Consider the following 17,109-nt stretch of genomic DNA (forward strand, 5'->3'; position numbering starts at 1 on the left):
GCAAAATGTGGTTGAGAAGTTCAAAATGCCCTGTGAAAACATGCAGCTGTTCCCTTCATTTAGAAGTGAAAGACAGCTCAAAAAACCCCGCTGTAATTCTAGCAGTCGCGCTCTGCCTCTCTCAATGAGTTACAGCTGGCCAGGCGCTTGAATTTCCTGTGAAGCTCTGCTCTGAACCCAGACCCACGGGGCAGCGCGGCATGAAGGGATTGCCATGGTAACCGTTCTTTGTGTCTCAAAAAACTGATGGACTGTTTTCAGGGGAAATTACATAGAAATGTGACATTTGCTGTCTTAGATAAAAATAACACTCCCTCGATGAATCAAAGTTGCAGGAGACTCACGAAGGTTGGGTTCTTTGGATTTGAAAGTTTCTGGGTATGACTTAGTCCATAGATCTTTAGAATGGTTTTTCATTTGTAATCACTAAGGCTAATGACTGATCATTGAATACATATCTTAACATAGTTTTTGCTTCTATTCAGAGCATAGATTCACGCTCTCCACATTGATTCATTTCATTAATTCATTGCCCATTCGTATTTTTTCTGGTGTAAAATTTCCATGGCTTGAAGCCACAGAAATATGAGTAGTATATACCACAAAGCTGTCAAAGGAAGTAATACTATTAAAAAATCTAATTGGATCTGACTTTATTTCATTTTGTTGAACTTAAGCCATAAAATAATGTGTAAAGCTCTCAGTCTGGCTTGGAGGAAAGTCATAACTGTAACGCTGAGCATGGGACAGCTCATCTGTCTGCCAGGTGGTCCTTCAAGCTTTACATTTGGAAAGAATACAGATGGATGTTCAGCTTCTTAACATCTAATCTTTATGACAATTTCATATCTATTATCAAACACATCTGATCAAGGCTTTGCAAGAACTACCAGCAATGGGTCTGCAATTAGAAACTTTCAAGCTTTTCTGATTTCACCAAGAGAAATCATACAAAATGGAGTGATAGTTCTCAAGTTCCAATACACTCTCATGCTCTGAGCCTTTCATTGCTTTAGAGGATTGAAAACCAAGAAGATTCAGGGTCACCAGCTATAAAATAAGCCTTGGAATATTATCATAGATTTATTCCTGCAATTTGCCCCTAACTTCTGGCTGAACTACACCCAGTTTCTTTTTTATTTAAAAAAAAGACATTCAAACTAGACTGTCTGCTTGAGGATTTAAAACCATTTGAGTAGATTTCTTGGCCCCAACTATGTCTTAAATCAACAACAAGATTTCTGAAGGTTCTGCAAGACCAACATCTTGAACAGAAAAGCTGAGGGTTTAATTACTCATTCCAATATGTGAGTCTGCTAGAAAATCTGTGCAAAAATTAGTAGCTAGCACGGTTAATCAAATTTACTGTAATATCGTACTTCCATACTATGGGTGTTGAGTGTAGCAGACTTCTTAGTGAAATCAGAGATACTTGGAAAAGAGGTTTGAATGGAGAACAAAGATAAATAAACCCTTGGCTGTTTTTCTAGAGATCACAGATTTGATTCTTTGCACGGCAAGAACGTTACAGTGATGGTTTCAGAACAGAGAAAAGTTTTTGCTGAAACTCTGAAAGAAAGCATGCCAAAAATTCACAGTGAGAATGTTCAGGCATGGTTTCTGTGCCAGTAATTTGCTGGGTTGTGTTAGGAAGATGTGCTCTGTGAGACAGAAGATCAGATGAACTGTGGCAAAGTGATAAAAAAGCACAAGGGTTGCTGTTTTTCTAAACTTTAAGAACCATAGTAACAAAACTAGAAATAATAAAGCAACTCCCAACTTGACAACAACTGGCAATCTGGTATCATAAGTCAAAGGCAATTTAGCTAAAATGTCTCATTTTTACCAGTTTTGCAAAAATTATACACCTCATCCCCCAAAAAGGACACTGAGCATTGGAATATTTAGTGAGGAACACAGATGCATATTCAGTGTGATTTGCTGGATGTGAAAAAAGTCACAAAACTAGGATTTGAAAGACCTTTTAAACCTCTTTGGAGACAACTAATTTAAAATGTATTTAAAGCTCTAAGCATCCATTATCATCCCATCAAAACATATGTTAAGTGTTTTCACTTAAATGTGAGTATATGACTAATTTCAGATTTCAAGATTTAAATACAGGAATATTTCCTTAGCATTTTATTTGTTTGGGGTTTGGTGGGTTTTTTTTTTTGTTTTGGTTTGGTTTGTTTGTTTGTTTGTTTAGGTTTTTCTGAGTGGTGATGTTTTAAGAGTAGGATGGAGGATTTCTAATCTATGTTTGGGAACAGAAAGATTTTCAGGCTGGCCACATAGAATCATAGAATCGTTTAGGTTGGAAAAGACCTTTAAGATCATCCAGTCCAACCATTAACCTACACTACCAAGTCTACTCTGCCAACACACTTGACTGTCAAAATAGTATCATGTAGAATGTGACTAGGAGATCAAAAATAAAGTGTTTCTAAGTACAAAAGTTCAGAAAGCATGACTCAGTCCACTTCTCCTCCAAAGCAGGACACTAGCATAAGATCATGAAACAATAAATAAACACTAAACACATGTGAAGTTTGCCTTGTGGTTTTTGAGGATTTACTTTGCTTTTGGTTTTCAGTTTGTCCTCACTACTCTGGGAGGCCCTGGTGATGCTGACTGCTTGGTTTTCTCCATCACAAGTTCAGCCAGTCCTGAAATCACCTGACTGCAGTCTTAAAGAAATGAAGATGTAAACAGAGTTGTCACCAAGGGGTTTGGAGGCACTGAGCACATTAGATACACAGTCAAATCAGATCTGTGACATCCCCTTTTTCTTTCTGTTTCATTGCTATTTGCCCTTTATCTTCTTCCCCAGCAACACCCAATACACACCAAAACAGAAACAGCAAAACCTTCCTACTGTGCACAGTGTGCAGCCAGGTTTAAAGACATATTGCCGTTATATTTGCTCATAATTTCATCCAAATCTTTCCACACTCCCCAGAGCTCATATTGCTGTGCAAAGGTGGCCAGTGCGAGAATTCTCACAGCTTTTTCTTTGACATCCTGTACAAAACATTAAGAATTGGGGAGTTGCATTTTACTCACTGGGATATCTTTTGTTTCATTTCAGCTCTATGATGGGCCTGATGTACGATCCAACCTGATAGGCACTTTCTGTGGACAGTCTCTTCCACTGGCAGGGAGCACTACAGGGACTAGCCTTCATGTGGTGTTTTATTCTGACGGACTGAATGCTAGAAGTGGGTTCCAGATGCTGTGGCATGTTAATGGTAAGTTACCCAGGTTTCCTCTGGGAAGGTATGTTTCCTTCTTCCCTGTATGTATAATGGAGTCCCAGCTTATGCCACCCTATGTCAGCTAAGTAGAAATAACCCATTACAGCTCTAAAACCACTGTATTTCCTCATAATTCCTCAAATACTTTCCCAGTGGATGTTTCTGCACATGCACACTTTTGAAGATCATCTGCTCAGAGACTGACAGCTGTTAGTGAAATATGCTTTCATTTGCAGGAATAGACACAGGGATGAGGGGCATCTGCAAAGTTTCTGTACTGGAGATATATGCTATTACATGGGAACCATGGGTGACTTGGGCTTTCTAATGGGAAACGCTCAGCCCTCAGTTTGCCCCGTTCCTATAGACTTGCATCTTCTGTGCAGGCTTCTCTCTAGATTTATTTAATGGTGCTTGTTTTCTTGGGTAGTGCATTCAACCTGCCCCCCACCCTCCTTCTCTGTATGAAATAACATTGACCAGGATGTGCTTTGGATTTTTTTTCTCTTGTTCTTGCATGTCATGAAGACTGTCACGGGCCTCATTAAATAGGCAAGCATGCAAGCCAATTATAAACAAATCTGTTAATGACTGCACAACTGTGAACTATGTTCGCAATTTCTTCATAAGTGACGCTACAAATGCAACTTTTTCACTCTGCTTATTTAACAGCAATATTAGACTGTAAAAAAATTAATTCATGTGCCATTGTACATCCCATCAAAGAGGATCCAACATTGAAAATAATTAAATCGCCACAGTTGCCCCGTCTGTCTAATCAGTTCACACCATTCAGCTTTGACAGCATTGTAAAGCAGCTGAAATCGGCTGCAGAGGCCCCACTGTGGGTTGCTGAAGTATACGGCATGCTAGACATTGTTTGAATAGGAGCTCCTCTGCGCTACCACAGACTGCTGGGGTTTGCGGGCTCCCAAAGGGCTCTCGTAGACTAGACAGAGGTGTTGTGCATTCAGCAGAGGTCAAGGAGCGTTTCTGGGCAAAGGAGGGACATATGCGGGAGGAGTGAGATGTGTGGCAGGGGCCAGCAGGGAAAGTGCTGCAGCACAAAGGTACGTTCTTGTGCTACGAGGTGATGTCATTCTAGGACTGCACAAAAGAAGAAGTAGTGGAGGCTTTTATGCGCAGCCAGATGACATCAGCTCCAAACGGTAGCCATGGTACTGGGTTTAACTTGCTTTTCTAAAGCATGCAAAGCTTTCTAGAATCTGCCTGCATGGTAAGCACTCTTGCGCTTTCCCTACACGTCCCTCCCACAAGCATTTCCCCGATTCTCCAGCCTTCTTCCACTCTTCTGCACTCTTTTTTTGCACTGACACATTCACTTTTGTGTCAGCACTGCCCCTCTGTTAGTTCCTGGACACTAAACTGCAGCCTAATGCTGCACAGGGCCCAGACTACTAATATGGGGCTGTGTCTGAGCGCCAGAGGAGGATCTGTGGGTTCAGATAGGGCTGGCTCCTAGGGAATGTCATTGCTGGCTTCGAACGTCACAGCTGCAACTCCTGACAGCCTGTAATATGAGTGCAAGTTCCTCCAGAGCTCACCACAGTCTTCTTTTTGTTCATTGCAGGCACTTGCTTTTTTTCTCAATTGATGTCATGCACAAATATGGGTATTCCTCTTACCCTTGGTGGCTATGTTATCTGGGCATATACCATTGCCCTAGACTGGATAAAATTAGATATGTTCCTGTGGTCGAGGTGCTATAGTTGCTTCTCTCTTCTGAAAATCTTTCAAATGCACAAAAAAAACCCTCAGTGGAGAAAGTCCCTTAGTCTACGGGAACTCATCAGGAGATGCAGCTTTGAGTTGGGTATTTCAGAGTGAAGCATTCAGGTGCCCTCTTCCCTGAGGGCAAATCCCTAAGAGAATCTAAACCTGGATCTGGTAACATCTCACCTGACAATAAAATAACAAGGCTATATATACTGCTGAGTGAAGAGGTTTTACTTCTGCCCAAGTGACAAATGTGTGCTCTAGAGTTCAAGCTGCTGTGAACTATTTCTCAGGCTGTCCATGTGCTCCTTCACTGGCAGTTGTGAAGCATCTATGAGATACATATCAAGAACATTCACATGCTTTGCTGGTAAAAGAGAGCAGCACTTACATTTGCCGCCATGTGCCTGATACAGTTCATTTCAGACACTGTTTCCAGCAGCTTTGCTTGCGGTTATGAGGCAATTACAAAAAGCCAAAAGCATACCTTGTTGATAACTGGTGTGAAGAGCTGCTGCTGCCACATACAACACAAAATTGAAGTGTTTTGATATGAAACATTTGCATCTGATCTTTCTAGTTGCTGAGCCACTGCTTTTCAGTTGCTGAGTTGCTAATCTGCGTTGTTGAAGGAAACCCAGGGTTTAGGCTTTCCCAAAGGCAGAATAAGTAACGGATCTTAGGAGAATGCTGTTATTTATGCTTAAAAGCGTCCTATATAATTTTAACTTGGATGGAAAGATGTAGTGCAAAGAACTCAATTTCAAAGTGGTTTTGGTTCTGAAATAACAGTGTTCATCTAAGGGGCTTTCATTGATGAGGCTGGATTTAGAATTGATTTGGCTAAATCACTGTTTTCTTCTGTAGCCAAGGCCTCAAGAGGCTTATTCACCAGACGAAAGCTTGGATTTGCAAAGTGCTCATTCCACTTCTGCTGTTTATTAGGAAGCTTAATACAGGCAGATATATTTTGGGGCATATTTTGGCCCTTTGAGAAAGACCAAACTCTTGGTAACAGTCTGGATGTCACAAAGATGGCATGCCAATTGAATTGCTTTCCTTAAAAAAAAAAAAAAAAAAAATCAGAAGGCCAAAAGGCCAAAGGTCTCTCAGTGCAAAATTACACCAGTGACAACTGTCACTATCTGAGAAGACACATATTTCCTAGACCCGTCACTTACCTTATTAAGCAATGTACATGTAGGAGCTGACTGCTTTATATATACTTCTGCATTTCATTGGAAGCTTACTCATTAGGCTGCTTGATTGTCAGTAGATCTTATAAATTCAACTGGCTCTTCTCAGCATAGTCAAAATTTGTGCCTGGTATTCTGTTTTCTGTGACACATTAATTGCCCCTTTAAAAAAGAAGCAAAGCACACTATTGAGAAAATAATTATGTGGCCCCAAAGTATTGTATTGCTCTTTTCCTTCACCATCATCTTTTTTCTATTGGATTTCCCTAAGAAATGATTGATGGACAAGGTGTGAAAAAAGCCACTTGATTCATGAGAAGTTTTCATTACTCTGGGTCTGTATTTTCAGAAGATGAAAACTATTAAAAGGCATACAATAACTAAGACTGGGGTTTTCAGTATGTGTGTCAGGTAAAACGTGAAATAGTTTGTTAGTTTTTCAGGGAAGCATAACAGAAACAGAGATTAGATTAGGATGCAGAAGCCATTCACTGCAGACATTTGCCAGGCATCCGTTAGGATTGCTGGAGAGAATATTGCATTGCAGGTCAATGAGGGAGCTGAGGCCCAGATCTCTTAAGCCTGACTCATAACTCTGTCATTGATTTCTTGTGCAGCCTTTGACAAATTGCCATGTGTTCAGTTTTCAAAAATGACTATTCCTTTTCAGTGTTTTTCTGTCACATAAAGTCTAAGGATGCACAGGGTCTGATCTTTTGAAATCCCGAGCAGTTGTTTTGAGTTGTGGGTGCTACCATGTTCAGAACTGCCTTTTTGTATTGCAGTCTGGCTGTTAAAAACAGAGATATGTTCTCTATGAGAGGTAAGGATGAATTAATTTCTGTTTCTTCAGCAAGCTGGACCTCCCCCCACCCCCAGACTAACACTGGCAGCTGATATGGGAACTGTGGCCATTCAGTAAGCTCCTGTTTAAATGCCTAAATTTGCCTTTAGGTGTCTGGGTCCCAGTAGTCTATCTTTATTTATTATCCCTCTTACTGATTTCAGATTGGAACATGTTGAAGAAAATACCAGACTTCAGGAGACTGATAAACCAATAATAATCAAAGCTACAGAAATGATTAACAAATCAGAAAGAAGAAAAAAACACAGTTTCTCACTTGAATTTTTACTCTCTTGCATAAACTCTCATCACAAAAATTATCCCACTTGCTCCATTGGATAATATTCTATGAACTAAACCTACTCAAAAGAGCAAAAGATTTCAGAATCAAATCCAAGTTATACTTCATGCAAGTATTAGTGTAATGCAGGCAAATGTTCACACTACATGCTCCTTGCAGCTAGTCAGTTAATGTTTACTGAAATACTTCACCATGAGCACAACAAATGGAACAACTCTGAATCCTTTCATTTCCCTAACTCTGATTTTACAGGAATGCTGCCAGTTCACTTGAAACTTTATGGAAGGGATTTTTCTAGCATGTGGCTAAAACATAACCATGAATAAATCTGAAAACCTTGCAAATAATAGAGGTTGCTACAGATTACTACTTCTCTATTCAGCTATAATTATTCATGAGAATAGGGATTCTTCTTTGGTTAATGAATACCATCTGCTAACCAGACAGGCAGTAATATGGAAAGACATCTATAAATCACGCCTTGCACAATCTTCAGTGACTACTTAGATTTTAGCCAGAGGAAAGCAAAGACACCAAATATGTTTCCTGAGCTTTCTATTTGTTGCCTGATTTCCTAGCAACTAACACCAGGTTAGGTAGTTGTTTTAAGCATTTTTCAAGGGAATTCCAGGACCTTTACGCTACTAAAAGAGTATCTCCCCGCCCTTTTTTTTCCTCAGTTTAACTGCAGGGCTGAAGTTTCCAAAATGACTGCAAGGAGGTCTGCACAAACTGAGCATATGCTGTATGCAGTTCAGCTGCAAGAAACTTTTCCACAGTGCAGCTCTCTGTATGGCTGTCCACATACAGCAAGACAATGTATTTCTGTGCTGAGAAAAGCTTTTAAAGATGTTTCATTAGGAACAGAATTGTTTCAGCTTAGTCGCTATTATTTCAGTGAGAGCTGAAGTCATGCAGCAATTTATAGGTTCTGCTTCCTCATTTGTATTTATCCCTGAAGACCAAATCTTTTTTACTTTGTTGCCATAAACAGCACAAATGTCGTTTATTTGAATAGAAGCAAACTCTAATCTGATGTTTGCAGACAAATGTAAACATGGGGAGAAGGTTTGTATTCATTAAATGGTGAGGCCAGAGATGGAAGAAGTTTAATTAGCTGAGATGATTACATCATCATTTAAACTTTTCCTATTTCAATATCTTAATAAAGTATTTCACATACAACATTTTTAAACATTTCAAAAAGTTTTTCTGTCATTATTCAAATTTTTCTCATTTTAGTGTTCCGTAGATGTAGAAAATGAGTTTAAAGGCAGGAACATTTGTTTTGATCTCTTAAGTATTTCTGTAAATATTTTGTTAAAATCATCTAGCATCTATATTTTCAAAAAAGCACAACAGAACTGATTCTTACCTCATCCATATAAAAGCAGAAATAGACTTTCTGCTAGTTGGCCAGAGAGTTCAGAGATTACGTTTCTGCTGTGATACGGATGTTTCTGCTTCCATATGCAGGTCAGTCAGAATAGTTCAGGTGTGAAGTTCACAAGTTTGCAAAGATCAGTGAGTCCTTTTTTCAGCTATTAGTCAGTGAATACTTAGGCATAAACTCAAGCAATTTTCCATCTGTTTGCAAACAATTAATAAATGATTGGCAACATTAGTTCAGCACATTCATTATAAGAAATGAATCACAGAGATCTAAACTGTACCTCCATTTTAAAGGAGCACTTAAAAAGAATCACTTCTCTTTTAACAAAAAGCCTTTTCTGGGAACATTTGTAGTTGGAAGAAAAGAAATGGCACGTTAGCAACAGTTTGACGTTCTTATTCATGTGCTTCACATACCTCATCCAGAGAATATCGATTGAGCTCAGAGAAAATATAAACCACTTTGGAGAGGGAGCGTGAGTAATCTGAATGCTACCTGCAAGGGTTGCGTAGAAAGATCTGTGCCTCAAAGCGCAGCACAGAAGCTTTCCACTCATTTGAGCCATTTCGGGTTTAAATAAAAAAACAAGTCTTTGTGGCTATCAGGAAACTCTTAGTAGGAGAAGCTGAGTCATAACTGCCTGTTTAGTTTTAAAATGTTCCCAGCTTTCTTCAGGCTGAGATAAATAGCAATTGGCTTTGTTCTGGCCTGCTGAAGCTCCCCTGCCTCCCCGTTCCCACCCCCTCAGGAGCCGAGCCATCAAGTCTGTTTGTTGAGAAATCTTTCTGTTTCCCAAGCTGGCGAGGCAGCCTTCCTCTCCTGAAGTCTGTCCTCAGCGGCCGTGTCATTCCTGCTGCCGAGGGAAAAGAAAGGGAGTAACTCACCCTGCGAATTCAACTGTAAGGCTCCCCCCCTGCCGGCACCTTTTTCTTCTCCAGTTGTAAAAACCCAACGACCTGGTTTCTTTTGAAAAAAATTAGGCCATCTTCTGATGGCACTGGGAAAAAAATGGGGTGGTGGGTTACACTGAAGCTTTCTTCTTCTCTCCTCCTCTGCTGAAATGTTCTTGGATATCAAAGTTTCAGGGGCTTAACATTTACCCACCTTGAAGAAGTACGTGCCCTACTTTTTTCTGTTGTGCTTCTCTCTCCAGAGGGACCGAAGACAGGATTAGTTTCAAATACATTTAAAAGCTTCTTTTACTCCTTGATTGAGACATCTGCTAGCTTGACAATGTAGCTTTGTGGCTGCAGGGTAAACCACCCCAGGGTTATGGAGCATTGTGTGCAGCAAGGTGGGCAAAGAGGAAGAACTAAGTCCATGCCAATTCACCTGAGAGGTCAACATCAGCTATGTAAAGGCTTTCCTGGGTTATAGCTAACTTGTTCAATTGTGGGAATTCTTGTGTTTAAAAGGTAGTTTTCCAGTGAGTACTGGGTGATGGACGGACAGAGATCTGTGTTACATTGCTGGCATGGCTGCAGACGTCTTCCTCACATCCACATTTAGATGGCTTTTTTAGTTTAAAATAGCTTCTTATTGCTTTGCTCCCATTCAAAACTACTGCTCTTTTCTCTCACAGATTTGTATTTTGCAGTCCTAGAAGTTCTAGAGCCAACTGTGGCAAAGCCACTCTCAAGTTTTCAGTGAGAAGCTGAAAGACCCCATGGTAGAGAAGATGGCAAATGCTTCTGGGGCTCAGCAGCCACCCTTCAATAACCCCAAGTTTGTCACAAAAGGTGTTGAGGAAAGGTTTTGCATTTAATTGAAGATCTTGATTTATAGCTTCCTGAAGAAAAAAAAAAGTGTTAAGCAGAGCAATGGCCAAAGATACCTTGTTCAAGTTGCAAGTTATGCATAGACTTAGTGGAGATTAGGGGAGTTAGATGTGTAAAACTGTGGACTAGTTGAGCAGGTCAGAGGGGTAGTTTATTTGGTTTATGTTATAAAATATCTCCTATAACTAGAAGTTCTGATACAGATGCTATTTTTCACGTCTGACATACCACAGTGTTTGCCTCTGGGAATATAGAGCTCATGGTTTGTTAGGTGGTTTTATTAAGTATTTGGGGGCTTTTTTGCTATGTGACAGAACCTTCCCTCTGGAGATGAAGCCAAGGAGATTGATGGAGTGTGGGCTTTACTTACAAAGCTCGAGTGACCCCGTAAAAGCTGTGCAAGCAAAAGATTAGCTAGTGCCTAAATGAAGCACTTGGGGGCTTGTAATGTAGAGAGGAAAAAAAATGCATGACACACATGTAAAATCAGATCAAACACACAATTCCCTTGCATTCTGCATGTGACAGATACAGGGCCACCCTACTGGCTTCTCTAAAGCCAGTGTGTCACCAAAGTGTCACCATGAATGTATCTGATCTAAATCTGCCCTGACACTGGGAAGGGCTGTTGCACCTTTCCCCACCCTGCTGACACCTGCACCGGGGGACTAGGTCAGGGAAAGCATCTTCCCGGGGGCTCAACAAAAGGAGGAGAGTGCAGCAGTTGCCACATCTCTGTAAAGCAATGATAAAACTGCAGTCTCGGGTGTCCAGCTGCTTTGTGCTGTCAAATCAGGGCCCGCATTTGATCCATTGTTTTTGATATATATATATTTTTTTTAAATCTAGCTCATAATATGCAAGAACTTAATCACCCAAGGGGCTAGGGAGTGAGGACAATAATTTCTTATCTGAAAAGAAAATACATAACTTTTCAAACATGGCGTGTCTTACAATTGCACAGTTACAATTCAATAAAAAAGAACATTAAACTGACCAAATGTCAGAAAGCCAGTTTATCCACTGTGACTTGGCAGCTAGTAATCATGCTCAGTGGGCTCAGGGAAATTGCATTGTCTTTAATTTTATGATTTCTGAAGCAGTGGTAAATAGCTTTTGTACAACAATAGGGAGCTCTCCCCATGATAACTTAGTCTGTGTATTAGTTGAGGTCAGTAACAGCTGAGGATGGATCTGATTCAGCTTTCTAGAACTGATCAAAGTTAGAGGCCGATACAAAAAAATGACATTTTTTTTTCTCTGTGTCTGTTTCTTCAGCTGTCAAAGCAGATGCTGAGGTATGGTGAGAAACATGGCAAACCAGGAGGTGAAGTGCTTACTGCACGGGCAGGGCCAGCAGGTCCAGCCTGCTGTTCCTGAGTTTCTCTTCCCTGCTAGACCTCGGTGCCCTGTGACAGAGCAGATCCTTGAGCCCAGTATACACATTTGTGCATGAAATGGGTGCTAATTCCTGTCCTCGTTGCAGAGTTGTTGGTGAGTTTTTCCAGAGCCCCTCACTGATGGGCTGCTTTGCTGTGTTGTCAGGTTGTGGAGGAGAACTCTCTGGCCCTTCTGGTTCATTTCACAGCCCTGGCTACCCCAACAGATACCCAAGCAATAGGGAATGCATCTGGTACATTCACACAGCACCTGGTAGCAGCATTCAACTCACCATTCAGGAATTCGACATTGAATATCACCCAAACTGCAACTACGATGTTTTGGAGGTAAGAGCATTAGATTTACTCCTCAAAATACACAAGTTACATGCTCTTCTGTCTGGAGCAGATAATCTCAAGATCTGCAGGAGCAGAACAAACAATTCTACAGCAATTTCCCATTTCTGGTGTGGGTACTGTTACGTTCCACAGATGTTGTCACAGAAGCCACGATGCTCTTAGTATTTTTTGCTTTTATGCCTTTGGTGTCTGTATACCTTAATCAGTAATGATGCTAGGCGCTGTGCACTTCCTAACGAGACAAAACTGCTTTGAAAAACTCAGTCTTAAAAAGTCCACCTTTTACAAAGAACTAAGTGTAGGGTGCTGTACCATGGAGATAAAATTTCCTGATGTAACGGAAGATAACGGATCACTGGGGGGATAGCTAAGGTGAGACCTTGTGTAGGACCTTCCAAGGTAGTGGGGAGGTTTATAACCCTGAGCGCTGAAAAGTTTGAAGAATCCTTGTACTCAGAAAAAAGAATAAAAGAAGAGGCAGTATCCTAGTCAACTTAGGGTGGTGGAACAAGGAGAAAAGGGACCTCTCTAAGGGTTTACTGACCTTTAAGAGACTCATAAGACTGGATGGTCCTGTTATATAGGACATCTTTGTGCTCATGTTGGGAAGCAGCCAGGTGACCAATCCCAGCTAACAGATTTGAATAGACTTCCAGTGCAGGAAGAAGGGATAGGAAATAATTTCAGGAATAAATTCTTTAGAAGTATAGACTTTCTAGATCGCTCTCACTGAAGACATTTGATATCACTAGTGGAGGTACAGTTGTTGGGTCTTTCAATGTTAATACATGGGTGACATTTGAAAGTTTTCGTAATGAACCCAAACGATTGATTAAGAGATCTTGTACCACTCCGCTGGGGCCTTTCTTCTCCTCTTCTCCTGAGTAATGTGATGCATGACCAGTGTACAGCTAGACAGCTTTCTGTCCAGCACCTACACATACTTACTGCTGCTTATTGTCGCCTTTGTATCTTTGATTTCTTCAGCCTCTGATCCTTAGTACACACTTATCAGCAAAATTCTGGAAGACTTAACCCACATCCCAAAGCAGGTCCTAAATATACAGTTGCCAGATAGATGATTGCTAAGCATTTGTATGAGTAGAAGAGATGTATAACTTAATTCCAGCTTTCTGGCTCTGAAACAGGCTTCCCTAGCTTAGCAATGAAGTGGAAGTCTTATCATAGAATCATAGAATCATACAGTCCTTTGGGTTGGAAGGGACCTTTAGAGATCATCTAGCCCAACCCCCCTGCAGTGAGCAGGGACAGCTTTAACCAGATCAGGTTGCTCAGAGCCCCGTCCAACCTGACCTTGAATGTTGCCAGGGATGGGGCCTCCACTACTTCTCTGGGCAACCTGTTCCAGCACTTGACCACCCTCATTGTAAAAAACTTCTTTCTAATGTCTATTCTAAATCTATTCTTCTTTAGTTTAAATCCATTATTCCTTGTCCTGTCACAACAGGCCTTGTTAAAAAGTTTCTCCCCATCTTTCCTGTAGGCCCCCTTTAAGTATTGGAAGGTCGCAATAAGGTCTCCTCGCAGCCTTCTCTTCTCTAGGCTGAACAACCCCAACTCTTTCAGCCTGGCCTCATAGGAGAGGTGTTCCAGCCCTCAGATCATTTTGGTGGCCCTCTTCTGGACCCGCTCCAGCAGGTCCATGTCCTTCTTGTGCTGAGGGCCCCAGAGCTGGACACGGGACTCCAGATGAGGTCTTACCAGAGCAGAGTAGAGGGGCAGAATCACCTCCCTCAACCTGCTGGCCATGCTTCTTTTGATGCAGCCCAGGATACGGTTGGCTTTCTGGGCTGCAAGCGCACATTGCTGGCTCATGTCCAGCTTTTCATCCACCAGTACCCCCAAGTCCTTCTCCGCAGGGCTGCTCTCAATCTCTTCATCCCCCAACCTGTACTGATACCGGGGGTTGCCCCATCCCAGGTGCAGGACCTTGCATTTGGCCTTGTTGAACCTCATGAGGTTCACAGAGGCCCACCTCTCCAGCTTGTCCAGGTCCCTCTGGATGACATCTCGTCCTCCTGGTGTGTCAACGGCACCACTCAGCTTGGTGTCATCTGCAAACTTGCTGAGGGTGCACTCGATCCCACTGTCTATGTCATTGATGAAGATGTTAAATAGCACCGGTCCCAGTACGGACCCCTGAGGGACCCCACTTGTCACTGGTCTCCATGTGGACATCGAGCCATTGACCACAACCCTCTGGATGCGACCATCCAGCCAATTCCTTATCCATCGAACAGTCCACCCATCAAACCCATATCTCTCCAATTCAGAGAGAAGGATGTTGTGGGGGACCGTGTCGAACGCTTTACAGAAGTCCAAATAGATTACATCCATTGCTTTTCCCTTGCCCACTGATGCAGTCACTCCTTCATAGAAAGCCACTAGGTTGGTCAGGCAGGACTTGCCCTTGGTGAAGCCGTGCTGGCTGTCTCAAATCACCTCCCTGTCCTGCATGTGCTTTAGCATAGCTTCTGGGAGGATCTGCTCCATGATCTTCCCAGGCACAGAGGTGAGGCTGACAGGTTGGTAGTTCCCACGGTCCTCCTTTCTTCCCTTTTCAAAAATGGGCACAACATTCCCCTTTTTCCAGTCACCAGGGGCTTCACCTGACTGCCATGACTTTTCAAATATCATGGAGAGTGGCTTGGCAACTACATCAGCCAATTCCCTCAGGACTCTGTGATGCATCTCATCAGGTCCCATAGACTTGTGTACATTGAGGTTCTTTAGGTGGTCTCGAACCTGATGTTCCCTTACAGTGGGAGGGGCTTTACCCCCTTGGTCCCCATCTTTCGGTCCATCGATTCGGGAGGGGTGAGGAGAGAAGTTGCCGGTGAAGACCGAGGCAAAGAAGTTGTTGAGTACCTCAGCCTTCTCCTCGTCCATTGATACAAGTTCACTTTTCTTGTTCATCAAGGGGGGTACGCTTTCTTTAACCTTCCTTTTCTGGTTGATATACCTGTAGAAGTCCTTCTTGTTATTCTTTACATCCCTTGCCAAATTCAGCTCCATCCTCGCCTTGGCCTTCCTGACCTCCTCCCTACACAACCGGGCCGTTTCCCTGTATTCCCCCCAGGACACCTGTCCCTGCTTCCACTGCCTGTGCAGTTCCCTCTTACTCTTTAGTTTGACCAGCAGGTCTCGACTCAGCCATGCTGGTCTCTTCCCTTCCTTGCCTGATTTTTTACACTTAGGGACTGATAGCTCTTGTGCTCTATGGAAGGTGTCCTTAAAGATCTGCCAACTCTGTTCCGTTCCCCTGTCCCTGAGGACCATCTCCCAGGGGGTCCTCCTGACTAACTCCTTGAAGAGCTGGAAGTTTGCTTTCCTAAAATTTAGTGTCCTGACTGTACTCCTCGCTTTTCCCATGTCCCTCAGGAGCGTGAACTCCACCAATGCGTGATCACTGCAGCCCAAGCTGCCTCCAGTCTTGACATCACCGATGAGCTCAGTTGCATTGGTGACCATCAGATCCAGTATCGCGTCCCCTCGGGTAGGTGTGTCTATTACCTGGCTTAGGAAGTTGTCGTCTATGCATTCCAGGAATCTCCTGGATTGCCTACAGCTCGCCGTGTTGCTTTTCCAGCAAATGTCGGGGTGGTTGAAGTCCCCCAGCAGGACAAGAGTCTGCAAGCACGAAGCCTCCCGGAGCTGGAGGAAGAAGGCTTCATCAGCAGGCTCCCCTTGATCAGGCAGCCTGTAGTAGACACCAACCACAATGTTCCCTTTGTTGCCTCTGTCTCCGACTCTTACCCATAAGCTTTCGACCTGCTTGTGGCTATTCTTCAGGGACAGCTCTTCACACTGTATTGATTTCTTTACGTAGAGGGCAACGCCTCTGCCCCTCCTTCCTCGCCTGTCTCTTCTGAAGAGCCTGTAGCCATCAATAGCCACATTCCAGTCGTGGGATTCGTCCCACCAGGTTTTGGTTATGGCAATCAGGTCTTGACCAAATGGACACTGTGCTTTGAGTATCCTGTTGACTTTGGGACTTCTGTAGGATCTGGGTGTAAGGAAGTTGTTCCATGAATTCTCCGTCAGTAGCATTGGCAAGTATGACTGTATGTCACATTGCTGAACCCAGTGCCTGTGAGTAGGTGACCTGTGTTGGCTGGTTTGGGTATTGACGAAGTCTGTTGTATTGCAGCTTCATTGTTGTTTGTACCTAAAATGACTAGACTGGAGCTAATCTGCCTGTAAGCTTCAGTTATGCCTCTGTTGCCCAGAGGAATCCATTAAATAGCCACAAAATCTAAGTCTGCTGTGGTTGACCATTTCTTGAATAGTGCAAGGACAATGGCTACATCTGCAGGTGGTCGCCCAGGAGCCATCATGATCCAGTAAGAGTACAGATGGCTGGCAACCATTTTCTTGACAACTTTTTGACTAACAGCGGGGACTGGCCTAAAACCAAGGAGTGTGTTGCTGGACACAAATTGCTTAAAGAAGTTGTTTAAGAGGATCCTACAGTTTGCTCTGTCCCTGAACAAAGTATTCACCTTCAGTTTTGGGTTTTCTTTCTTTACCATTTCAAACTTAGTTTCTATGCTTTATTTCTTTCCAACCTTACTCATTCATCAGCACAGATGCCCACCTTGCTATTTGAACTTCCCTGCCTTCCTGACCTCAGAATTGGAATGCCTCTGAGTTACTTGTCTCCTGACCTTGGCTCTTCCAGTTCCCAACACCCGTCTCTGATCTGCTGACAGATAACCTAATGTAAATCAATTCATTGGGGAAAATTGGTTCATGTCTTAGTGCAAGATCAAAGGTTCTGCTGGCAGCAGTGTCCCCTGCCAAACTGCAGGCATTTGGTGGAGCTTTATGCACCTTGCCACAT

The 17,109-nt window shown here is 42.6% G+C and overlaps 1 protein-coding gene across 1 annotated transcript in view; it reads left to right on the top strand.

Annotated features, from left to right (window-relative positions):
- CUBN (cubilin) overlaps window positions 1-17,109 on the top strand; it is a 151,740-nt gene that overhangs the window by 55,026 nt on the left and 79,605 nt on the right. Inside the window, exons 28-29 of the mRNA XM_075705163.1 lie at window positions 3,092-3,251; window positions 12,052-12,233. Of these exons, the coding sequence (XP_075561278.1) occupies window positions 3,092-3,251; window positions 12,052-12,233 (342 nt within the window). The remainder of the gene's footprint in view (window positions 1-3,091; window positions 3,252-12,051; window positions 12,234-17,109) is intronic.

Source organism: Pelecanus crispus, chromosome 2 (genome assembly GCF_030463565.1).
Source record: "Pelecanus crispus isolate bPelCri1 chromosome 2, bPelCri1.pri, whole genome shotgun sequence".
Taxonomy (NCBI): Eukaryota; Metazoa; Chordata; class Aves; order Pelecaniformes; family Pelecanidae; genus Pelecanus; species Pelecanus crispus.